General features: G+C 40.2%; 1 protein-coding gene across 2 annotated transcripts in view; it reads left to right on the top strand.

Moving 5' to 3' along the window:
* Nucleotides 1–1,752: 1,752 nt before the first annotated feature.
* Nucleotides 1,753–26,790, top strand: part of LOC127795725 (protein tesmin/TSO1-like CXC 5) — a 29,521-nt gene continuing 4,483 nt past the window's right edge. Inside the window, exons 1-7 of one of the 2 annotated variants that reach the window (XM_052327589.1) lie at nt 2,183–2,316; nt 3,270–3,412; nt 3,735–3,839; nt 4,514–4,691; nt 14,396–14,755; nt 14,989–15,086; nt 15,159–15,253. In XM_052327589.1, the coding sequence (XP_052183549.1) occupies nt 3,312–3,412; nt 3,735–3,839; nt 4,514–4,691; nt 14,396–14,755; nt 14,989–15,086; nt 15,159–15,253 (937 nt within the window). In that variant the 5' untranslated portion in view covers nt 2,183–2,316; nt 3,270–3,311. Of the gene's footprint in view, nt 2,317–3,269; nt 3,413–3,734; nt 3,840–4,513; nt 4,692–14,395; nt 14,756–14,988; nt 15,087–15,158; nt 15,254–26,790 lie in introns of both variants that reach the window. The other variant, XM_052327588.1, reaches the window with a different exon arrangement.

Raw genomic sequence — 26,790 nt, 5'->3', positions numbered from 1 at the left:
AATGCATTACAGGTTTATATTGCATTATTGCTATTTCTATTTTCTTGAACCCATAACTAATGTACAATAATTTGTGTTTTCATACCTAATTCTATTATTTTACATATCTTTTTAATTTTGACTTACTTGAAAATAACATCAAAAAATTAACAAAATAGTAGTTTTCCTAGTCCCCACCTAGACACTAGGCCCCAGTCTGGCACTTGACTAACGCCTAATGTATTTTAGAACATTGTGAGTTCTGTAGATACACTATTTCTACTTGGAACAGTAGCTGTTTGCAAATTTTTTCCATCTTTGTGCAGTTGTGGTCATTTTGACGATTTGAAGCCATCCATATTCTGATCAATTGGTTTTTGGATGGGAGCTTCCAAACTCATAGTTCTTCAATCTCAATGGTGGGATTAGAATTTGGAGACTTGCAAGTATTGTTTGCTCTGTCCGAACAGAAACCATGGTTTTTTATAATTTCTTATCCCTTTCATTTTATCATTTTATTGATTGTTGCTATTGGATGTGAAGTTATTGGTGCTGGTTTTAAAAAGTTTAAGAGGGATATTTTTAGACAATGGATTGATTATAATAAAGTTTCTTTGATGTACTTTTGATTTCGTGGTTTTTATTTTCTGATTTGAAGATAATTTTTACGTAAAATTTTGTGTCTCTTATGTGATTAGTTTTGATCAATTTGAACGATTACTTACATATTTAGCTTCCTCGCAAATTCTTACAAATTGGACAGATTTTGTTCATGGACCGAAATTAGTAGAATTTTATTTTAGATGTTTTGGTAATTTTTTTCCGCTTTCCCTTAACAATAGATTTTAGGAACTTGTAATGTCTTTCTCTACCCATCAACAATGATGGGCTAAAAGGAGAAAATAAAATTTTAAAAATAATTTAAATTAAAAATTAAAAATAAACTAAAAAAAAATCTTCAAATAACATATCAAATTTCATGTATTTTAAATAAAAAAAGTTAAAAAGAAAGAATTAAAACAGAAAACGTAAGAGCCTTGTCAAACAAAGAACTGGGAATTTTATCAATTAACACATTATTGACATAGGAGTAACAGACAATTGTTTTCACTCAGAAATTGTTTCTGAGTGAAGAATTTTTCTTAAATTTGTTTTCTGTTATTTGGCAATAACATAAGAATTTGAAGGCTTATTGTGACTGAACAAAGAGAGCGCCAAAGAGAGAGCTGGTGACAAGGCCAAATGACAAATGCAAACCACTATGGCTGGCAGGACAAACATATATGACAACTGTGAGGTTAGTAGATGGCAACACAGATGAACACTAACAATAAACACAAAAAATGGCTAATTAGGACAAAGTAGGTGGACGACGATGCCCAACATAAAAGACAGAGTAGGGAAATTGAGAGAGACATTTTAAGACAAGTGAAAACGATTTCTTTTTTTAGTGAATGAATTTTTTTTTTTTCAATTTATATATTATTTTAAGTTAAATTTTTTGTTAACTAAAATTAATTTTTTATTGAGTCTTATATTTTCAAGAAGAAAAGTGTAACAGAATATTATAAGACTGCTAATGGAAAGAAAGCATAAAAATAATGAATTTTTTAGTGTGAATTCTACCGAACATCACTGTCCATAAGATTACGTTACGTCCGTAGGATGGTATCGATCATGCGAATCTCAACGTCGCGTTCTCGTCCCATATAACCAAATTGAATTTCAAAAGCTCGAGGGGGAGGAGCGAGTGAAGCCTATTTGCTCCTCTCTCTCTCTCTCTCTCTCTCTCTCTCGATTTATATATGAACTCGGTAGTACGGATAATGTGTTGTTGATTCAGGTCAATCCGCAACTGTTCTCCACCGACATTAATCTGATTCCGAGGGAATCTTACCTGCGGAATGGCAGAGTTTCGGATTTTGAATTGTGTTACGAGGCTTATTTATTTCAAGCGGCGTTGCAAGGGGATTTGACGAATTTGCGTGATTGGTGGACAGAAACTAGAGAGTTTGAGTAAACTATTTGAGAATTTGAAGTTCTTGTGAGCGATTGTTTGGTATTGAATTTTGACATGATGGGGAAGGGTGAAGGAGGCGACTTCCCTCCACAAAATGCTCAATCAGATACGCAGGTATCACATTTTCCGGCGAAGAAGCTCGCCAGGCAGCTGGATTTTACGGGGTTTTCTGGGGCTCCGGCGACTGTGGTGTTGCCACAGCACCCTCAGCGTCAGCTAATTCAGTCGGCGCCTCCGCCGCCACAATCAGAGTCACAGCACTCTTTATTGTCGATGCCAATGAAATCTCAGTCGCCTCTTCCTTCTACGTGGCCCGTGTAAGTGTGCGATTATCTATCAAAATTCCAAGTTTGTTTAAAAGGTTTAGTCTTCGAAGTTTTGAATTTGTGACAGGTTCAAGAATTTATGTTCTTGTTTTCTCTCCTTCAATTATGATATATAATTTTATTCTAGTAATATCAATTAACACTGTTCATTGCTTATTTTTATTCTGATGGTGATAGGTGCTTTAAATCGTTTCTTCTTGAACATTAGTTAATATGATCTTCTGGCTAATATTCGTACCAGATTTATTATTATTTTTATTTGAATTGTGGGGGTTCACTATTATTATTATTATTATTATTATTATTATTATTATTATTCAGTTGAACTGGTTGTTTTGTCTACCTTCCATGTAAGGAATTGGAAGTTTGTTTTTATGAACTTGAGGTTGGTAAGTGTCCTTTTCTTTGCCTTAGGGGTTGAGGGAGGCTGTCAAACACTGATGAATTGGTGTTCTCCTATCCCCTTACTTCATATTTAATTATTTTAGCCAAACCAGCAAACTTAGTGAGTATGTTCAGAATATTATTGGATTTGGGAGTTTGACTATCTCATGGTCCATTGATGTGAATCTAGACAAATTTTGATGGATATGATTTCTGAGTATTGAGAACTGTTTCTCTTTCAATTTTCATTTTTGCTTTAGGTTCTTTCTATATGTATAGTACCATGGCTGAATTATCAATGTTTAACACTAGGTAAGTTTGCCTCCTTGTCCTTGGTTCTTTTTATTTTTATTTTTTCCAATAATTTAGTGCCTTGAAGGCCTTGTGGCCAAGTAAACATGGAGGTGAAACCACTGAAATCTTTCTTCATTACAGGAAGCAGTGTTTTATAGCTTGAGAGTTCTTAAAATCTGCATTTTCCTTTCTCATTTGTTTAATTTCTCCAATCTTTACATCTTTCCCATATTTTGTGTTTCATCTCCCTTTTTCTTTTGGTATAGCTAAAGCATAGTTATCACCTCTTTGAAGAATGTGTGTAACCAATGCTCCGCATATCACAATTTCTATACGAGAGGATGCTTGACAAACAACTTGGAGTTTGCTCAGTCTCCCCTTCTTCAACACACTTAGCATCAGCATTGAGGTTTTCAGCTATTCTAAATTCCACCCTCAGTAAAAAAGAAATACAAGTTGTAAATTGGTTTTTTCTTTTCTTTTATCTTCTTTATTACTCTTTTAATTGGCCCAATTGATGATCTATCATTCTTAACTTGACATGCCTTGTTTTCTAAGGCATTATGTTAAATCTGTTTCTTTTCATTTTGGGCACAAAGTTGAACATTTGTGAGTGCTTGTATACGCATAACCACATAAGTACTTCAGGAATTCAATACTTGTGCAGATCTTGGTCTAGAAGCTCAAATATCTGTATGTTCTACTAATGAAAGCAATCTTTCTTTCTTCAGAAAACCAGAGTCCCCTGAAATGAGGTCAAGAACAAATGAAGTAAAGGATAGTACTCCAAAGAAGCAGAAACAGTGCAACTGCAAACACTCAAAATGCTTGAAACTGTGAGCACATAATTCTCTAGGTGCCCACTTGGCTACTTCATCAGGAAGCAAATATACTGTCTTGCTTAAATTTTTATGTACTAAAATATGTAGGTTTCCTGATACCGAATAGCTGTCTTAGAATTAAATTTAGGGCTACAGTAGCCATTCTTTTGTTTATGACCTACACTGGAGCTCCCAATGCCGTGATTTCATAAAAAAAATTGTATTGATGGAAAGCTGTGAAGTAAAAATAATGACTTGCTTATAATTGCTATGGTGTTACAAATTGCTGGGGCATAAATGCTATGTGCAACATAGTTGTCAATCCTGTTCTATATCAGCTAAAATCCAGTACAAAATATCTCACATTTCATTCCACTCATTGTACCAGCTGTACTGGGTTGTACCAGTAAGTATCCAATTAATACCGAGCTACCACCAATACCTATTCGTTTGATTTGAACTGATTTGAGTTTATTGATTGAGTTTTCAGTTCCTTCTTGTGTTCTTCTTTTGGGTTCTGCATCAATTGGTATTAGAGCCATCTTTCAGTTCTGAATCACCCTCTCTCTCTTATGGACCAGCACTAATAGAAGGAGAAAACTCTCATTTCTCCCAGCTATGTACTCTCTTTACTTTCTTTAACTTTTGCGTGTGTGAACTAATTTTATATTTGGCAATATATTGGCCAGGTATTGCGAGTGTTTTGCATCTGGCACATACTGTGAAGGGTGCAATTGTGTAAATTGTCATAATAATGTTGAAAATGAGTCTGCCAGGCGAGAAGCTGTCGAAGCTACCTTAGAGCGTAATCCAAATGCATTCAGGCCAAAAATTGCTAGCAGTCCGCATCGAATTCGGAATACTAAGGTATGCATGCCTGATAATTTAAGTTCTTCTTTTTGAAACAGTATTGGGAGATGTTTTTGCTATAAATAGTGAGATGATCCAGTGCTTTCTGTGAAACATTTATTCAACAATTTAATGCTGTTTCTTCAACCTATTCTGTCATCTTGATGCTGTTAGTGATCCATGAGCAATGTTATTTAAGATTTCTTGAGCTGTTAAAGTTTCTGGGATCTACATTTGTTGTTAATGCTATTTCTTCAACCTGTTTTGTCATTTTGAAACTAAGTAATTTATGAGGAGCTTTATTTAACATTTCTTGAGCTATTAAGGCTTCTGGTATTTCGATTAGTTATTAATGCTATTTCTTCAACCTAGTTTGTCATCTCAATACTGTCAGTGATCCATTCATAAGGAGCTTTATTTAATATTTATTGAGCTATTAAAGCTTCTGGGATTTACATTTGTTAATACATAATAGACTTGGCTCATAAACACAGTTCGAGTTCTATATCATACGTTCTTGCTAATATTGCAAGTATAGTTTCACAGCTTAGATTTTCAGGAGTGCTGCCCACATTCTTAACTGATTTATGCATTAAGAGTACACAATTAAATAATAAGTTATGCATTAAAGTAAACAAATTCAATTGTTTTTGACAATCTCAGTTCATGTACTTGAAAGTCTTTGTTGATACTTTTATTACAGCCCCTGTGTCCCGATTTTTATTTTCTTAATATAAGTCTATGTATTCCAATATTGGCAGAGGGCTGATGTAACGACCCATTAGAGGGCCCAGTATTTATTCAGGAATTATTTAATTAATTATTGAAGCATTGATTAAGAGATTTTGCCAATTAATTATTTAATGTGGCAATTTAGAGATTTTAAAAGAAAAGAATAGCATTTATTTCTTTTTAATGTTGGAGTTAAAGGAATTTGCCAAGGTGGCAATTTAGATTTTTAATTGAGAGAATAGTATTTAAATGGCATTTATTTTGTGGAAATTAAATGCAAGGGCATGAAGGCAATTTTGAAGTTTTATTTTTAATTGAGAGTGTTAATAATAATTTTTGTATTATTATTGATTAAGTGGGACTATGTATTTAAAGAAGAATGAGAATCCATGTATGAGATGGATTTGGATTAAGAGACTCCTAGTCCCAATAGGAGAAGGTTTTGAGAGTCTCCAAGTTCAATTGGGAGAGGGATTCCAAGTTATAAAAGGAAAGAGATCTAGGACTTTATGTCTATATATAGAGCCCATTAGCTTAGCTTTTCTTCACGCCATGTGAAGAACCAAGAGGCCAAGAGATAGCAGAGGCTTGCTAGAGTCTTCAGGATCGCTCTAGGGTTCGATCAAAGAGTTCTATCAGGCAAGTATTCTTCCTGTAATCCCTTCCATTACAGGTTCATATCAGTTTTTCAGATTATTCCAGTTCTTCATTGAGTTCTTAGATTTTATATTAGTAAGCAGAGACGTATATATATATATATGCGTATAACAGTGAAGTTATGAGTAAGTTCCAGTAATCCTTATCCATTTTGGATTGCAAGTTCTATTAATCCTTATCCATTTTGGATTGCAAGTTCTATTACTCTAAGTTCTAATATCCGGATACCTTGTATTGTATTCGGATGTATCTAAAGTTCTTCGAGTATGATATTTGGATGGTTTGTTTATACATCCAGAAAGGTCAAGATAATATCCAAATGTCTCGCCTGATATCCGGATGCCTCCCTCAAAAGTTGAATTTTTCATTCGAATAGTCCCCAGTTATATCCTAATACATCAGTGAGATATCCGGATGACCAGAATCATATCCGGATGTCCTAGTTCATATCCAAATACATCCCAGCATATTCGAATAGTTTTTGCTTTGAATGTCAGTGTATCCGGATGAGCCTTCTTCATATCCAAATGTTCTTTCATCATATATGGATATCCTTCCTGATATTCGGATGACTTTTCCAGAAATCCAATTTAGCTTCCAGTGAGTCCTAATTCAAGTTTAATTCAATCAATGTATTCAATACCTTCCAACATTGAATTCATAAGCCAGAACATGACAAGTTAATCATACCCATACCATAAATCATAATTCATAGAATCTTTGTATTCCAATATATAGATGAAGATCATATCATGTTCAGCATTATTTTATTTTGACATGATCAGCATTATTTTGTGAGATTATGTGCATACATTTTGGTATGAGCATTGAACATGACTTTATATGGAGCACTACATATCGTGTGCCAGCATTTATGTGAGCATTGCATTGCATTATGCGCGCTAGGCGGCTTGTCCGCGGGGATCCCATCAGTTTCAGTTTCAGCTCAGTTTATGAGTTGCTCGCCTGGTGGCAACCAGGGGGCTAGGGGCTTTGCCCACAGTATGTGCTTACAGTTTTTATGTATGCAGGTTTCAGATCAGACATGTATGTATTATCAGATTATGTGGGCCTATGAGCCAAAGTTGCATACCTGCATTTAGTTTACAGTTTATGTGCATTACATTTTTATGAATGCAATTAGACAGTGATTATACAGTACAAGTTTAGTCAGTTATTTATCAGTATCGATATTCTTCGATTCAGCTTCAGTATTCTTTCCAGCTTATTACTTGCTGAGCTTTTGTAGCTCACCTTGTACTCTTCACCCCTCCAGGTTCTAGCAGGGGAGTATCAGATGTGGGGCCTAGCAGCAGTGTTCAGTAGTGTGTGTACGTGGAGCCGCTCAAGATAAAAGATGTCTGGGAGTCTGTTGAGTTCTATAGAGTTTTCTTAGATTAGATCTTATTTTATATTTCAGTTGAGGGAATGTCCCTCAATAAGAGTTTATGCATTTCAGTTTGTATTGACTAAGAGTTTTTATTCCAATTGATTGAGATGTTCAGTCATGGTATCAGATTTCAGATTATCAGTTAGTTTATTTTATTTTTCCGGTAGCACCTCTTCTCGGGCAGATCTAGGAGAGGGGGTGTTACAGCTGACACCTGGGCATTTTGGTGCACGAGTACGCTTGTGCTAGATTCTTGCAAATTCCCTTCTTTGCTTGGGGTACTGCTAACCTCTATCTGCTTCATGAAAGCATTTTCTGCTCTGTGTCCACTATATCTTTTGTTTGCTGGGTATGGAGATATTGCATATAATATTTTATATTTTCAGAATATGCAGGTTTTTTTTTTCCTGTAAGTGAATAATACATTCAACAGAAAAGAGCAATAATGTGAATATGCAGTTACTCTAGGCATTCTTCTCATTTTATATTGTAAATGTTCTAATGTAATCTTTACACATCCCATGCCTCATGAAGTCCCAAAATGATATAAAAAACACTTAAACACAACTGATTTGCAGTTCAAAGCACAGGCTTGGAACCATGGCAATCCATTGTCCAAAGCACCAAATATAGGAAGTCCAGATTTTATTTTATGTTCTTTTTTTTTGGTGATTCTCATGTCTAGAAGAAACATAAAGATTGAAATTTGGTAAGGGGTTTTCAGGATAAAGTCTAAGAAAAAAGTCGTGAACTAGCTCAGCCATTATAAGATTTACTAGTTACTCCTTTGTCTAATGTTTTTTTGATACTGTGACATTGCAATTTCACATTCTAATTTGTTCTCCCCTTTGATATTTTTCAGCATGAGAAGATTGTCTTTCAACATCTTAACCATTCATCTAAATAGTTAGGTAAATTTGTTCAGCCTTTTAATTTAGTATGGCTCAAATTTTAGGGGAAGGAAAATGGAGGAGTTTGTATGACACTTTTGTTTATACTCTCTTAAAATAGTATAGAGTTGTGTTTGGAAACTTATGTCGAACTTTAAAGACCTATGTTGTAGTTCTTCTCTGAAGTTGCACCACTCACAAAGCCTTAAATTTGCTGATCAAAAAGCTGGTGCAAAATAACCATTAAAAACTTCTTGCTTGTCTCCTCTTCACAAAATAATTTGGGATGCCATTGCTACAATTTAAGTAAAAATGGTAAGTTTTCTAATGAAGCAAGGCCTTTAACAGACGAGATAAAAAATCCAATAGCCTGTCCTGTTTTGTTTGTTTTGTTTTTCTTCCCAAGATAATATTTGATTATCCTTTGCTATTGTCATAGACCAAGGGTAACGTTGTAATTAGAAGGGTAATGGCAGTGTTGTAATAACCCTATAGTTGTTATCTGTAATTCAAAGGGCGCGGGCAGGGGCAGTTCCTAACTGCCGTGCCTAGCTGTGTAGCTCTCTTATAAATGTAGATAAGCTGAGGATGGGGAAGTCATGTGAGGATTATTCCATAGATTCCTTTCCCTCTCATTCTCATTCACGTTTCTCTCGCCCCCCTCCTTCTCTCTCTCTCTATTCTCCTTCTAAATTCTTCCCGCCTAAACTGTTCCTTTCGGAATTATGGAAGGAAGCCCTTCAACAGATCTCGAGCTTGACAAATTGGTATCAGAGCCCGCGACCTGGCAAATAGGATGGCCGACGGTACGCGAGCGAAGCAGATGGAGGTCAGATTGGACGCGATCGAGTTGGGTTTACGTCAACACTAGGAACAGGTGGACGATAGATTGGACACGCTGGAGTTAGGAATCCGGAATACATAGGAAGAAATCTACCGGACTAGATCGGATTACACAGTTGCGTTAGATAGGGTCGTGACTGGACTGCGAGAAGAATTCTCGGGTCTCAGCCAGCAACTGACGGCAGCTCTGAGCATGTTTGCTCGGCAACCGAATGTCAGTTTGCCAACGGATTTTCCCCCACAATCAACGTCGGCACCAATATTGACTGCACCGGTGAATAGGCTGCGTCCTCAAGAGCCAACGGAAACAGGGGAGGGAGCACATCAGAGGAATTATGGGAGTATTAATTCCACTCAGCCGGCGCTAAGGATGGAGATTCCGGCCTTCGATCGGGACAGGCCGAGGTGGTGGATACGCAGATGTGAACGCGTGTTTTATCAACATCGAATTGCGGAAGGTGATAAGGTATGTATGGATGCTTCCTACTTAGATGATATGGCGGATGCTTGGTTCCAAAATTGGAGTCAGGGCAGATTGGATTTAAGTTGGCCAGAGTTTGTTAACCAATTGTGCAAAAGGTTTGGAGAGAAGACCAGATCGGATGTAATTGAGGAATTTAACAAATTAAAACAGAATGGAACAGTGGAGGAGTACCAAACTAGATTTGAAGAATTAAGGTCCTTGTTATCATTGTCACAGCCTTACCTGGATGAGGAGTACTTTGTTTCGAGTTTTATCAGCGGGCTGGATGAGTTAATTAGACCGACGGTTAAGATGTTATACCCCACCACCGTGGCACAAGCAGCGGAACAAGCTCAACTGCACGAGCTTTCGATGGAAACGTTTGCGAGGAGACATAAGTCGTCGTCTAAAAATAGCAGGGAGGATCATACCTATGGGGGATATCACAGGGGAGGAAATTTCCAAAGTCCGCGAGGAGGACCTACCAGTAAGGTTCCCCACCCTGTGACCCAACCAAGAAATCTCACGGTGGACCAAAAGAGACAATTGGGCCTACGTTTTCGTTGTGGTGAAAAGTATGGACAAGGCCACCAATGTAAGAAACTCTTACTTACCATGGAAGGTCTAGAGGAAGTTGAGGAGGAGGAAACAGATACGGACGGAAATGAGGGAATGCGTGATGAAAAAGAAGGTGGGGAGATCTCAATGCACGCCTTGCAGGGTCAAGTAGCTGGCAAGGTTGTGAAGGTGACAGGGGTGGCTCGGAAAAGGAAGATAGTCGTGTTGATAGACAGTGGCAACACACATAGTTTCTTAGATGAGACTACAGCCCACAACCTACAGTGCAACCTCTAGGAGACTCCCCCACTGTCAGTACTAATAGCTGACGGGACCAGGATGGTCAGCCAACTCAGATGCATGGGTTTCAAATGGCTAATGAGTGGGAGGGAATTCTCGACAGATCTGAGAATACTCAAATTGGGTGGGTGCCATGTTGTATTGGGGGTAGACTGGATGAAGACAACGAGTCCCTTAATATTCAACTTCAACACCCTGGAAGTAACCTTTAACTTGGAGGGCCAGCAGGTTACCTTACATGGGAGTCAAGAACCAGGGGATTGTAGGGTTGTTTCAGAGAAACGAATTCAAAAATTGTTGGAACAGGGGAGTACCACTGTGGGACAACTGCATTCCATCTATGCCGTGGACGTGGGGCTAAGGCCAGTGGAAGAACCGAAGTTTTTTGCACCAAGGGAAACTACCTTGGCAACAGAGGACAGTAAGGTACACTTCCCTCTACCAATTCATAAATTGCTAATGGAATTTGAGGATCTGTTTGTCACTCCCCAAACCTTGCCACCCCATCGAGTCATTGAACATTCCATTCACCTTAAACCCAATAGTGAACCAGTCAATCTAAAGGCCTATCGATACTCTCCCATACAAAAGGCTGAAATAGAAAAACTCATAGGAGAAATGTTGTCCAAAAATTTGATCCAACCTAGCCAAAGTCCATATGCCTCACCAGTCCTCCTAGTGAAAAAGAAAGATGGCACTTGGAGGTTTTGTGTGGATTATAGGCAACTCAACTCACTAACCATCAAGAACCAGTTTCCTATACCTATTATTGAAGACCTCCTAGACGAACTAACAGGCGCATCCATTTTTTCTAAGCTTGACTTGACTTCCGGATACCACCAAATCCGATTGAACTTAGCCGATTGTCCTAAGACAGACTTTAGAACGCACCAAGGGCATTATGAATTCTTGGTAATGCCTTTCGGCCTCACCAATGCACCCTCAACCTTCCAAGCATTGATGAACCACATTTTTGCTCCCTATTTACGCAAATTCGTGTTGGTTTTTTCGATGACATCCTCATATACAGCACTACCCTAGACCAGTATCTATCCCACCTCAAGCTGGCATTTCAGGTCCTTAGATTCCATCAGCTGTATGTAAAAAGGTCTAAATGCTCATTTGCAGAAAGGCAGGTTGAATACTTGGGCCATATTATATCTCGCCAAGGAGTTAGTACTGATCCTAACAAAATTGAAGCTATGAAGGCCTGGCCTCGGCCAAGAACCCTGAAGGACTTAAGAGGCTTCCTCGACCTAACGAGTTATTACAGGCGTTTCATCAAAGGGTATGGAATAATTAGCAAACCCCTGACCACGCTGCTTAAGAAGAATAATTTTGGTTGGGGAGTGGAAGCAGAGGATGCCTTTGAATCCCTCAAAGCGGCAATGTCGCAAGCCCCAACACTGGCTCTACCAGATTTCTCCAAGGAGTTTATTTTAGAAACGGATGTGTGTGACACAGATATAGGGGCGGTGCTGAGCCAGGGAGGGCGACCAGTGGCTTATTTAAGTCACACATTGGCCCCTAGACATCAGGGCTTAAGTATATATGACAAGGAGTTGTTGGCCGTTCTAATGGCAGTGGAGAAATGGAGATATTACTTGGAGGGCAAAAGATTCACCATTAAGACGGACCACGAGAGTCTCAAATTCTTAGCTCAACAACGGGTACACAACCAGTTACAGAGGAAGGGCATAACCAAGCTCTTGGGCTTTGACTTCACCATTCTATATCGAAAAGGGAAGGAAAACAAAGCAGCCGACGCTCTGTCCCGAAGAGAGGAGCTAGCCGCTTATCAAGCCATCTCGGCAGTGGTGGCAAATTGGGTGCAGGACATTACCCATAGTTATGATCAGACCCCCTGGATCCAAGAACTACTTATCAGGCTTTCCACACAGGCCACTAATGATCCTAACTACCAATTAAAAGGGGGACTATTGCGGTTCCAGAATAGAGTGGTGGTTGGAGAAGACGAATTGTTGAAGAAGAAGATACTTTAGAGCTTGCATGACTCCCCCATAGGAGGACATTCTGGGCTCAACGTCACTTACCGGCGGGTAGGGCAACTTTTTTACTGGAAGGGCCTTAAAAAAGATGTCACCAGATTTGTTACAGCATGCACCACTTGTCAACGGTGCAAACATGAGCAAATTCCTTATCCCGGCCTCCTTCAACCCTTGGAAATACCCTCACAAGCTTGGGAAATAATCTCAATGGACTTCATCGAAGGCTTACCAAAATCTGAAGGTGCTGACACTCTTTTGGTGGTAGTAGACAAGCTAACTAAATTCAGCTACTTTCTCACGTTGGCCCACCCGTTCACAGCCACGGAAGTAGCACGCAAACTAATGGATTCAGTATTCAAAGTCCATGGGCTGCCTAAGGCAATAATTTTTTATCGTGATAAAGTATTTACCAGCCAGTTTTGGAAGTCCCTATTCCAAGGACTAGGCACTAAGCTGCATCTTTCTTCGGCCTACCATCCGGAAACTGACGGGCAGACTGAAAGGGTCAACCAATGCCTCGAGACTTACCTTAGATGCTTGTGTGTGTTCAAACCCAGAAGCTGGAGTTGTTGGGTAGCTTTGGCCCAATGGTGGTATAACACCAACTACCATACCGCACACAAGAGAACTCCTTTCGAAGCTCTGTTTGGGTACCTGCCACCCATCATCCCAGTTGTAATGCACTATTCCCCTCAGGAAACATCAACCGATCAGTACCTAAAGGACAGACAAGACGCCCTACTAGCCATTAAGCAAGAATTGGTCCTCGCCAGTCAGCGGATGAAGCAATTGGCAGATAAGCATCGCACAGAGAGACAGTTTGAGGAAGGAACTGAGGTATACTTAAAGGTGAAACGGTTCCAACAACACCTTTTTCACAAAGGACCAATCTCTAAGCTCAGTCCTAAATTCTATGGGCATTTTAAGATCGTCGCAAAGGTAGGACCGGTTGCCTATCGCCTCCAATTGCCTGAGGGAGTGAGCCTCCATCTAGTGTTTCACGTCTCCCTACTGAAAAGATCAATTGGCCCAGCTGACAGTTCCAGCACTACACTGCCCACTCCATTGGAAGCCAGCGAGACCGTCACCGAGCCAATAACAATTTTGGACAGACGTGTGATTTACCAGGATCAGGCTCCCCTGACGCAAGTTCTAGTGCAATGGTCTAATCTCCACTCGGACAACGCCTCATGGGAATATCTCCCTGACCTTTCGCAACGTTTTCCTAGAATTACAAGTCTATTGTAATTTCTTGGGGACAAGAAATATTTTAAGGGGCAGGAATTGTCATAGACCAAGGGTAACGCTGTAATTAGAAGGGTAATGGCAATATTGTAATAACCCTATAGCTGATATTTGTAATTCAAAGGGCGCGCGCAGGGGCAGTTCCTAACTGCCGCGCCTAGCTGTGTAGCTCTCTTATAAATGTAGATAAGCTGAGGATGGGGAAGTCATGTGAGGATTATTCCACAGATTCCTTTCCCTCTCATTCTCATTCACGTTTCTCTCGCCCCCCTCCTCCTCTCTCTCCCTATTCTCCTTCTAAATTCTTCCCGCCTAAACCGTTCCTTCCGGAATTACGGAAGGAAGCCCTTCAACAGATCCTAAGCTTGACAACTATTTTAGGAGTATTTCATTTGTGGTCAAGATTATTAATAGCATTATGAAAATGAAAAAAAAAAAATCCTATGTAACAGAGTTCCCAAATTTAATTAAGATATTATGAGGCCCTGTCATAATCACAGGAATTCACAAAAAACAACCTATGCGCATGCAGGGGTAATGGCAAGGCCCTTGTACAATTTTAGCTGTTCTTTATTTATATTTAGCTCTTCTTGGCAAGCTGTTAAATTGAAATTTAATGCGTTTAATTTACATAGGAGGAGGCTGGTGAAGTTTTGATGTTGGGAAAGCACAATAAGGGATGCCATTGCAAGAAATCAGGGTGCCTCAAAAAGTATTGTGAGTGCTTCCAGGCCAACATTCTCTGCTCTGAGAACTGTAGGTGCATAGATTGTAAAAATTTTGAAGGTAGTGAAGAGAGGCAAGCTCTCTTCCATGGTGACCATGCCAACAACATGGCATACATCCAGAAGGCAGCAAATGCTGCCATCACTGATGCTATTGGTTCCTCTGGTTTTGGATGCCCTCCAGTACCAAAGAAAAGAAAAGGTCCAGAGCTCTTTGTTGGGTCAACATCCAGGGATTTGTCCATTCAGAGTGTTGCACATTTGCAACAGGTAAACTTGATATTCTGTAATTGATTGAGATTAATCTCTGTACTGGTTATTTGGTGAAACTCAAATCTGATAATTTATAATGTGAATCAGGTTTAATTTTTAGTCTGCCTCTATTTCGATATGTGTAACTTTTTTTTTTTCCTTTATGTGATATTTATCTGTTAAATGTTCATTCTGAATTTTTGTCCACCATAATGTAAGAAAGTTTACGTGCTTCTTTTATATCATGACAGCCAAAAATCATAAAGCCATCTGCTCCTTCCTATTCTTCCTTTCCTGTTGCCCATGCCAGTAACAGTGCAACTTTGGCCCATTCCAAAGTTACATACAAGTAAATGTTCTTGCCTAAATGGAAATATAGTTGTGTACTTGAAAACAAAACTAACTGGTCTTCTGGTTAAAGGTCTCTTTTAGCAGACATCATTCAACCACAGGACTTGAAGGAGTTATGCTCAGTTTTAGTGGTATTTTCGACCGAAGCTGCCAAGACTCTGGCAGGTATATGGATATTTAACTAGAGAACTCCACTGACAAGCTCAAACTGATTGTTATACATGATTGGCCAATATTCTGTTACATTTGAAAACATGTGCATTTGAGAATTAAGTGAGCTGTGACATGCATTCATCTATCAATTTTCTGTGAATATCAGCTTTAATTTTAACAGTTTTTTTCCTTGCATTGCAAGCATTGCTTTTGTTTATTTTCTACAGGGACAAAAAAAGGAACTAAGCTAATATAACCTCTATTCAACTTGTAGATTACTTTTAAAAGGTTTCTACTTCTCTCTAGCTAATTTGCAGAAATGAAATTTCCCTTTTTATGCATAAACTTGTGTAAAAGTCAGAGAACATTGTATCTTGTATTCCTGACATATAATACACACACACACACATATATATATACAAGTGGTACGGTATATACAATAGTTACCATAATACCCCCACTTATATACATTAACACTACCCCTTAAGCTGGAGCATTTATATTGGACATGCCCATCTTGGTAAAAATGCAACTCACACAAGGACCTCTAAGTGACAGTGAATAAATCAGTTAACTGATCGTTAGAACCCACAAATGCTATGACAATGTCTTCAGGAAGCATCTTTTCTCTAACATGATGGCAATCAATCTCAATTTGCTTGGTTCTCTCATAGCACATGGGATTAGAAGGAAAATTAATTGCAGCCTGATTGTCACAATTCACAAAACCAACTTCATAGACTTGATCTGAATGACTTCTAACTCCTCAACTAATTGTTTCAACCACATCAGCTCACATGTTAGTGCCATTGCTTGTATTCAGCTGCTGCATTGGACTTGGCAACAACACTTTATTTCTTGCTCTTGCAAGAGACCAAGGCTATGTTTGGTACAACCAAACAAAGGGAAAGGGAAAGGGAAAGGGAAAGGGAAAGAAATTTAGTCATTCCTTCCTTTGGTTGGTATGAAGGAATGGAATGGCCATTCCATTAAAATGATGAAAATCTCCATCTGAAAATGGATGGAAAGCTCATCCATTCCATGAATGTAATGACACAATTACTTTTTGAAACGAGCAAAACAGAATGCTTGATTAATATTAAACTGAGAGGGATAGGAAATATATATAGGATACAACATCTCTTCCCTATAGAGTAGGAAAGGATTTGGAATAATCTAATCCTAAAAACTAGGAAAGCCTATCTCCTAAACTTTAGGAGATAAAACAGATAAAAACAAACTTAAACTAATTTAAATACAATTGTATAACAATCAGATAATCTACAAGGATAATTCTCCTATCCTTTAATCTATTTGAATCTTCTTTTCTCATCTAACACTCCCCCTCAGGCTGAGGAATAGATGCAAGTCATTTCCAGCTTGCTAATCAAGGATTCAAATCTTGGTTTAACCATGACTATTGTGAGCACATCTGCTAATTGATCAGCAGTTGGAATATAGGATAGAATTATCCCTCGTTCATCAATTTCTCGTTTTATAAAATTCTTGTTTATCCTTACATGCTTCATGCGATCATGTTGGATTGGATTCCTTACAATGCTGATTGCAGATTTACTATCACTATATACCCTTGTAGGTTGAGTCAAGGGTATTCTTAGGTCTTCCATTAGCCTTTCTAACCAAATAACCTCACAAATTCCTTGGGCTATGGCCTGAAATTCGGCCTCGGCACTGCTGCGAGCCACCACCGATTGCTTTTTACTTCTCCATGTTACTACATTTCCCCATACTTTAGTGCAATAGTTGGTTGTGGACCTGCTGTCCTCTAAAGAACCTGCCCATACTTTAGGTCTTCCAGTGTTGTTGTTTTCAGTTTCCTCCTTGCCTCCACTGTTATTTTCAGTTTCCTCCCTGCCTCCACTGTTATCTCTTGCTGATGCATCCCTTGAAGAACTGTCACCTTCCGTTGGACTAGCTTCAATAGATGATGATTGACCATGCTGAGTCTGTGGAAGTTCTTTAGGTCTCTTGGAATATACAAACAGTGGGGGATTTTGATTTTTTTTCTTAGGAGTTGATTCTGCCAGTACATTGTCAGAGATAGATACTTCTCCCCTTTGACAGGATGCTGACAGAGAAGTAGGAAGAGGCAAAGGGAGAAGCACAAGGTCATGGAAGTTGGTAGAAGAAGCTATTCTTGAATAATAAGAAAGGTTCTCATAGAATGTGACATCAGTAGAAACATAAAATCGATGGGTAACGGGACAATAACACTTGTATCCCTTTTGAAAAGGAGAGTACCCAACAAAGACACACTTGAGGGCTTTGGGATCTAATTTTGTGCGGGATACATTGTAGTTATGAACATACACCACATAACCAAAGATTTTAGGATCAAGAGATTGTAGAAACGGTGCATGAGGATAGATGTCACAAAGAGTCTCAAGTGGGGTTCTAAATCTTAAAGGTTTAGAGGGAAGACGATTTATCAAATAAGTGGCTGTAAGAACAGCCTCTCCCCAATATGAATGAGGAACATGGGAGGTAAACATCATAGCCCGAGCCACCTTTAATAGATGTCTATTTTTTCTTTTGGCCACACCATTTTGTTGTGGTGTGTAGGGGCAAGAACTTTGATGCAAAATACCATGTTCATTCAAATAATTAGTTAAGTCATGGGAAAAATATTCTCGACCATTATCGGTACGCAAAATATGAGTATGAGCTTGAAACATATTCAAAACAAATTTGTGGAAACGTTTGAATATGCAGCTAACTTTAGATTTATCCTTCATAAGATACACCCAACATGCCCTAGAATGATCATTAATGAAGGTAATGAACCATCTAGAACCAGATATATTAGGGTGTTTAGAGGGTCCCCAAATATCACTATGGATCAAATGAAATGGTGTTGAGGGCTTGTAAGGGTGAATAGAATGATGAGTTTTGGACTGTTTTGCAAGAGTACATTGCTCACAAGAAAAACTTTGGTCTTTATTGATAAAAATGTGAGGATACAAGAATCTAAGATAAGGAAAACTTGGATGTCCCAACCGTTTATGCCATAACATGGCTTTGGCATTGGTTGTAACAGTTAGAACAGATTTATTCAAAGAGAAAGAAGCTGAAATGTTTTTAGTCAACCAGTAAAGTCAATCCTTAGCTTCAGCATTGCCAATCATCATTCCCGATGCTTGGTCCTGAAATAAACAGTAGGATGGGAAGAATATCACTCTACAGTTCATGTCATTAGTGAGCCGGCTAATTGACAATAGATTGTAACTCAATCCAGGGATCCAGGGACATATAATACTGATTTAAGCTGTAGTTTCGAAAGACAAATAGTTCCACATCCTAGGGCAGGAGAGGTTGTTCCATTAGCCATTTTAACCTCAATTAATGTATCACACGGCTTGTATTCAGTCATATACCTTTTGGAACTGGACATATGATCAGATGCACCCGTGTCTATTATCCAAACTTCCTTAGGAAGTTGTTGTGATAGCAGAGAAAAATTAGAGGTACCTTTCTGGACTGTTGATGCAGTGGGTTGATGAGTAGAAGGACTGGCAGGGGTAATACCTTGGTTTATCAGCCTGTAAAGGACCTGTATCTGTTCTTCTATCAGATTCAAATCAGTTTTACTTCCAATCTCTCCAGTTGTTTCAGCTACATATGCTGTTCGGGTGTTTTCTCTCTTGTTTTTAGGTTTCCAATTGGCAAGTTTGCCATGGATCTTCCAATAGGTGTCTTTTGTATGGTAAGGTTTGTTATAGTGGTCACACCATTGCTTCTCCTTTCCTACCCCTTTTGAAAAATTGTCCCCCTGTTTAACAGTTGCAAGAGCAGAATTCTGATGGGTTAGATTTGTATTATCGAGTTGGTTGAGCATTACCTTTCGCCGGCTTTCTTCTCTTCTTACTTCAGCAAAAACTTCCTTGAGAGATGGCAAGGGTTTAGGGCCCAAAATCCGACCTCTTACTTCATCCAAATCAGTGTTAAGCCCATGGAGAAAGTCAAATATCCTATCCTTTTCAATCATCTTGTTATACTTTATGCTATCAGTAGTACATTCCCAACTAATGGTCTGAAACAAGTCTATTTCATGCCATAACTCAACCAAAACATTAAAATATTCTGTAACACTTAAGTTACCTTGTTTGGTTGTTCTGATGGCTGACTTTGTTTCAAAGTTTTGAGATGAATTCTCTAAGTCAGAATATATCTCCTGAACCGAATCCCAAATCTCCTTGGTTGTTTTGTGGAATAGATAAGTTCTCCCGATCCTAGGCTCCATAGAATTGATTAACCATGCCATTATGGTTGAGTTTTCGGCCTCCCAAGTGCCATAGGTAGCGGCTGCAGCAGGAGGAGCAGGAATTTCACCGGTTAAATAGCCGGATTTTCCTTTTCCTTTAATCACTAGTAGCACAAATTGGAACCACTCTCTAAAATTACTACCATTCAATTTATGGTGAGTAATTTGTAGAGGATGATTATCGATTGAAGTAGTTGGTAGATTTGGAAAAGAGGAAACCGAACCAGATGAAGGAAGACGTCCTGGAGAGCTGGTAGCGGATGCCTCCGTTAGGGTAGGGTTTTGGTGAACATCAGCCATGGTCTTGAGAGATAAGAAAAAAAGATAACTATACAGTTTTTGATCAAGCCTATGTCACGAGACCAAAAAAGCGATAGGGCAGTTAAAATTTTGGAGCTAGGACTCGACTATTTACTATATGTAATTCCTAGTAGTTATTTCCTTGCAATTGTTACTTTCCAGCTAGGCAGGTTGTTAGGGAAGAATCTGCCAGGTGTCTAATAGGACAAAAGGGTTGTTATGGGGGGAATGATCCTGTGGGGCCACTTCGGTTAGGCTATATCAGCCTAAACCTCTTGCCTGTAAAGGTATCAAAGAATCCAATCAAGAAATCTGTTATTCTCTCTATCAATTCTCTCTTCTCTCTCTTCTCTTTCTCTTTTACCCTTTCTCTTCTTTCTCCCATTGCCCTCGGTTGCTACCTTGGCTCCCACTGAACCAAGAAAGCCACCGATTATCACAACATCGCCGTGACATTTGGTATCAGAGCACGATTCCGGCAAGAAGACCGACGAGTGCAACAAATGGCCGAAGGAACACGCATGAAGAACATGGAGTCGCAGCTCCAGCAACTCAGCTCAACAGTAGGAGAATTCCAGGACCGGATGGATCGACTAGAAGTCAACAATCAGCAGAACCATGATGCAATCCTGTCGATCGAACGAAAAATGGAAGGAGGACTTAACCGAATGAGGGAAGATATCAACCAAATGAGGGAAGAGATGGGACATCAACTTCAACAATTCATGTTGATGTTTACCCGTCAAAATCAGGTGCAGATGTCCCCCGATTTTCCTCAGAGGGATAGGAATGATCCCATCTTACAGAATGAGAGGTTGAATCAAGAGAATGTAGCCCATGAGATTATGGTGGAGTAAGGCGACAACATGGAGACCTTGCTAAGAGGGGGATGAGTGGAGCGGAATGTTCCCCCACCTCCGGCGTTCCCTGTACCCCGAATGGAGATACCCGTATTTGAAGGGATTAATCCTAGGTGGTGGATTAGAAAATGCGAGAGACTATTCGAGTGGTATAATGTGCCGCTAGAAAGAAGGGTTGCTCTAGCAACAGCTTACTTTGATGATGGGGTGGACGCGTGGTTTCAAGGTTGGTCGAGAGGACGAGAGAACTATACTTGGAGGGAGTTCTCTGAAAGGTTGTGCTAGAGGTTCGGGGAGAAGAGCATGTTGGACACCATTGAGGAATTTAACAAGCTCAAACAAGTGGGGGATGTGGGGACATACTTAAGGAGGTTTGAGGAGTTGAGATCCTTAATAAGTAGCTATGACCTGCATTTGATTGAGGCATACTTTGTCTCTAGCTTCCTCAGTGGTCTAGGAGAAGACCTGAGACCTATGGTGAAGATGATCAGACCAAGGACGGTGGAGCAGGCAGCCAAAAGCGCTAGGCTACAAGAGATGGTGGTGGAGGCCCTGTTAAAGAAGCAGAGGATGCAGCACCAAAGAGCGGGACACTCAGGAAGCTGGCAACAAGGGGATAACAGCAAAGGGATCAACAAGGAATTGGTGAGAAGTAACGTAGGAGGTAGGAATTCCGTTAACCCGAATTTTGGTGGAAGACCAAATGACTTCAAAAGGCAACCGGGAGCCTGTTATAAGTGTGGCGATAGGTACTTTCTGGGTCACCAATGTAAGCGCCAGCTGCTGTTATTGGAAGGCCGAGGAGAAGTAACAGATGAGGAAGTAGGAGAGGAAGTGGATGGAACCGATGAAGAAGGGATAGAGGACAACAGAGAGATATCCCTCCATGTGCTCAAAGGAGTCACTAATAACAAGATAATTAAGGTCGAAGGAAGGGTTAAGGAGGGAAGCCTGTCCATCTTAATTGACAGCGGAAGCACACACAGCTTCCTCGATAACCACACGGCCCAAAGGCTCAAGTGTCAACTCACGGGCACACTACCCTTGAGTGTAACAGTAGCTAATGGAAATCGGGTGGTGAGTAACTTGGCTTGTTTGGGGTTCATTTGGGAAATGCAAGAGAAGGAATTCGAGGTAGACCTTAGGCTGCTGAAACTTGGGGGGTGCGATGTAGTTTTGGGAGTGGATTGGATGAAAGGGGTGAGTCCCATATGCTTTGATTTCAACAAGATGGAAGTGTCGTTTGAAAAGGATGGTAGGAGGATGACCATTACTAGTGGAAAGGAGGTTGTCACCTGCAAAATGATCACCGGAAAAAGGCTTAAGAGGGTCCTGCGGAGCAAATGGGGGCAGTTTTCACAGCTATTTTCAATCGTAGAAGTGGATGAACGACAAGGAGGGGAAGGGCTAGGAAAGTTGCAACTCGCGGTCAGTCATCCATCAGGTAATTCTGGACAAGTAAGCACACTGCCCCTTGTTGATGAATTATTGATGGAATTTAAGGACTTATTTGAAGAACCAAATACCCTACCTCCTAACCGCACCCTAGACCATGCGATTAACCTCAAAGCCAATACTGAACCTATCAACATGAGAGCCTACCGTTATGCACCCGCCCAAAAGACTGAGATTGAAAAAATGGTGAGAGATATGTTGCACCAATCCTTCATCAGACCCAGCCAAAGCCCATTCGCCTCACCAGTCCTCTTGGTAAAAAAGAAAGATGGCTCTTGGCGTTTCTGTGTGGACTACCGCCAGCTAAACGCTCAGACCATCAAGGATAAATTCCCCATACCCCTTGTGGAAGACCTAATGGATGAATTACACCAAGCTGAATTCTTCTCGAAGCTGGATTTAAGGTCGGGTTACCACCAAATACGAATGAAGCCCGAGGATATACATAAAACCGCCTTCCGAACCCATCATGGCCACTTCGAATTCTTGGTGATGCCATTTGAGCTCACCAATGCCCCAGCCACATTCCAATCCTTAATGAATCAAATATTTGAGCCTTACCTATGGAAATTCATCCTTGTTTTCTTTGATGACATCCTTGTTTATAGTCCCACCTTAGACCAATACCTCGCCCACTTAAAAACCACCTTCGAAGTCCTGAGATGCCATCAATTATTCATCAAAAGGTCAAAGTGTGCATTCGCCCAACCTCAAGCGGAGTACTTGGGGCACCTGATTTCGCGGAAGGGGGTCAGTACCGACCCAAAGAAAGTAGAGGCCATGCTCAATTGGCCCAAACCTAATACCTTAAGAGCTCTCAGAGGATTCCTAGGCTTGACAGGATATTATCGCAGGTTCGTGAAGGGATATGGAGTCATCAGTAAGCCTCTAATTGAGCTATTGAAGAAGGGAAACTTTCATTGGGGTCCTGAGGCTGATACAACCTTCGGTAAATTGAAGGTCGCAATGAGTAGGGTCCCAACCTTGGGACTGCTAGACTTCAGCAAGCCGTTTGTGCTAGAAACGGATGCCAGCGGGGTGGGTATTGGAGCAGTACTCATGCAAGATGGTCGGCCCTTAGCGTTCCTCAGCCAAGCTCTGAGTCCAAGACAACTAAACCTCAGCATCTACAAGAAGGAGTTTTTAGCTGTTGTCATGGCAGTAGAAAAGTGGAGGCATTATCTGGAGATGAGAAGGTTTGTAATTAAGACTGATCATGAATCTCTTAAATTTGTGTTGCAGCAGAAGCTACAAACTCAGTTACAAAAGAAGGGAATGGCCAAGCTAATGGGACTCGACTACTCTATACAATACAAGAAGGGCAAGGAGAATCTAGCGGCAAACGCCCTATCAAGGTGTTACGAGGAAGGGGAAGCAGCTGCCATCACGATGGTGATACCAGAGTGGTGCAGTGAAGTGGTGAGCAGTTATGAGGGGGACGAATACATCAAGGAAATCTTAGAGAAGTTAGCAGTGGGGAGTAGCACAGTGGAAGGATATGCTCTCAAGGATGGATTATTGAGATACAAGGGCCGGATAGTAGTCGGCAATAAGGCTGAGCTTAAGAGGAGCATCCTGCAATCGCTACACGAATCTCCCATGGGTGGACATTCGGGTATTCAAAATACCTATTTGAGGGTTAGGCAATTATTTCATTGGCCTCAGCTTAAGGGTACTGTGAAGGAGTATGTGCTGGGTTGTGACATATGCCGGAAGTGCAAGCATGAAAATGTATCTTACCCAGGGTTACTGCAGCCCCTGCCGATTCCAGAACAACCGTGGCTGAGTTTATCCATAGATTTCATAGAGGGACTTCCAAGATCAGAAGGGAAGAATTGTGTGTTGGTGGTAGTGGATCGATTAACTAAATTCGCGCACTTTGCAGGATTATCTCATCCCTACACGGCCCAAGAGGTGGCTAAAGTATTCATGGACCAGGTGGTAGCTTTACACGGGGTGCCCAAGACCATCATTTCAGATTGGGATAAGGTGTTTACAAGTCAATTCTGGAGAGAATTGATGAAGAATGTGGGCACCGAGCTCAGCTTATCAACGGCATACCACCCACAAACCGACGGCCAGACTAAGAGGGTTAACCAAAGCTTAGAAACCTATCTAAGGTGCATGTGTTTGAGATAGCCCAAAAGTTGGCATAGGTGGTTGGCCATGGCGCAGTGGTGGTACAACTCCTGCCACCATGCATCCACCAAAATGACTTCGTTTGAAGCTGTCTATGGGTATAAACCCCCTCCCTTACCAGCCACGGGAGGACAGACCACAGCCACAGCCGTAGAAGAATACCTAAAACAACGAAGAAAGGTGTTGGAGCAATTGAAACAAGAGCTGGCAGCAGCCCAAAACCGAATGAAGCAAAACGCGGATAAGCAGAGAAGTGATCAGGAATTTAAGGTTGGGGAAAGAGTATACTTGAGGCTGAGTTATCCGCACCTGAAGGCCATCACTCAAGGGAAGGTATCTAAACTTAGCCCGAAGTACTTCGGACCATTTCTTATCACAGCCCGAATAGGCAAGGTAGCCTACAGGTTGCAGCTGCCAGAGGGAACCAGGATCCATCCCGTATTTCACGTCTCCTTGCTAAAAAAGTCTATTGGAAATGAGAGCATCAGCCAAGCGCTGCCAACTCTGCCGGAGGAGAAGGAAGTCCCGAAGGAACCTGAGGCTATAATGGAGAGGAGAGTAATTCACCATCAAGGGGCCCCCCTCATTCAAGTCAAGGTCAGGTGGCAAGGGAAATCACCCGAGGAGGACACCTGGGAGTATTTACCGACGTTACTGCTGCAGCATCCCAGGACGGCTGGCCTCTTGAGCATTTCTTGAGGACAAGAAATATTTATGGGAGGGGTACTGTCATGAGACCAGAAAAGCTATAAGGCAGTTAAAATTTTGGAGCTAGGACTCGGCTATTTACTATATGTAATTCCTCGTAGTTATTTCCTTGCAATTGTTACTTTCTAGCTAGGCAGGTTGTTAGGGAAGAATCTGCCAGGTGTCTAATAGGACAAAAGGGTTGTTATGGGGGGAATGATCTTGTGGGGCCACTTCGGTTAGGCTATATCAGCCTAAACCTCTTGCCTGTAAAGGTATCAAAGAATCCAATCAAAAAATCTGTTATTCTCTCTATCAATTCTCTCTTCTCTTTCTCTTTTACCCTTTCTCTGCTTTCTGCCATTGCCCTCGGTTGCTACCTTGGCTCCCACTGAACCAAGAAAGCCACCGATTGTCACAACATCGCCGTGACAGCCTAATGCCCTGATACCATGAAACGAGCAAAACAGAATGCTTGATTAATATTAAACTGAGAGGGATAGGAAATATATATGATACAACTCTATCTCTTCCCTATAGAGTAGGAAAGGATTTGGAATAATCTAATCCAAAAAACTAGGAAAGCCTATCTCCTAAACTTTAGGAGATAAAACAAATAAAAACAAACTTAAACTAATTTAAATACAATTGTATAACAACCAGATAATCTACGAGGATAATTCTCCTATCCTTTAATCTATTTGAATCTTCTTCTCATCCAACACTTTTTTACCCTCATAATATTTTTTTTTATTACAAAATGACACATATATAAACCTTTTTTTATCAACCCATCTTTGTGAAAAGTTGCTCCCAGCTGCCACTATCTGCTGCCACCTGCCACTTCTTCTTCTTCTTCTTCTTCTTCTTCTTCTGTTTTGCCGCCTGCTCCCACCATCTATTGCCTTCCGCCACCACCACCTGCTACTGCTTCTTCTTCTTCTTCTTCTTTGCCGCCTACTGTCACCGGCTACCATCTTCTGTCGCCTGCCATCACCTGCCACTTCTTCTTCTTCTTCTTCTGCTATTCCTTCGTTTTTTCTTTTAAGAATTGAATTTTATTGTGAAAGTTGAATTTTATTTTTATTTAATTTTTAAATACTTACGAAAATAATTTTTTCAAGATAAATTTGATAATTAATTTGTTTGGAATTATAAATAAGAATTTTAAATTTTATAATGTGAAAAGGTATTCTTGTCAATTGCTTATTTTTCCTTTTCCATTCTATAGAAATCAAGGCGTACCAAATATGGGAATGAATGGCCATTACTTTCTTGCTTGTACCCAACATGGCAATGAAATGAAATAACCATTCCAAATCCCATTCCTTTTCTCTTCCCCCTGTCTTGTTCTACCAAAAGAAGCTTAAGTTTCCACCAACAAATACATTATCTAGACATGGACTGTCTATCATGAGGAGATCCTACCTATAAACATTTGTATATCCTACAATCTAACTTTGTACGTGATCTTGATATAACACACCTTGGCTAGGGCCACCTTTAACATACTGAAGGATATGTATCATGTCCCAGTGACTATCCCATAGTGAATCTAGAAACTAACTTACCTACCACACACTCCTAGTGAATGAGATATTAGGATGGTGATTGTGAGGCACTTAAGTTTGCCATTGAACCCATGGTAGCGCCTAGGGTTAGAAATAGGCACCCCTATTTGTCCCGGTAACAAATTTGATATTTGATTCCATAGGGATATCTACCAACTTGCATCTGAGCACCTTGTCTCCTCTAGGATATATTCAAAGCATGGTCAGTGACTGACTGCTGTTGGCGATTGTATGTTTTTTTTGGAATAGGATTAG

The sequence above is a fragment of the Diospyros lotus genome, chromosome 2 (genome assembly GCF_014633365.1).
Source record: "Diospyros lotus cultivar Yz01 chromosome 2, ASM1463336v1, whole genome shotgun sequence".
NCBI lineage: Eukaryota > Viridiplantae > Streptophyta > Magnoliopsida > Ericales > Ebenaceae > Diospyros > Diospyros lotus.
This window is presented reverse-complemented; position numbering and strand designations above follow the sequence as displayed.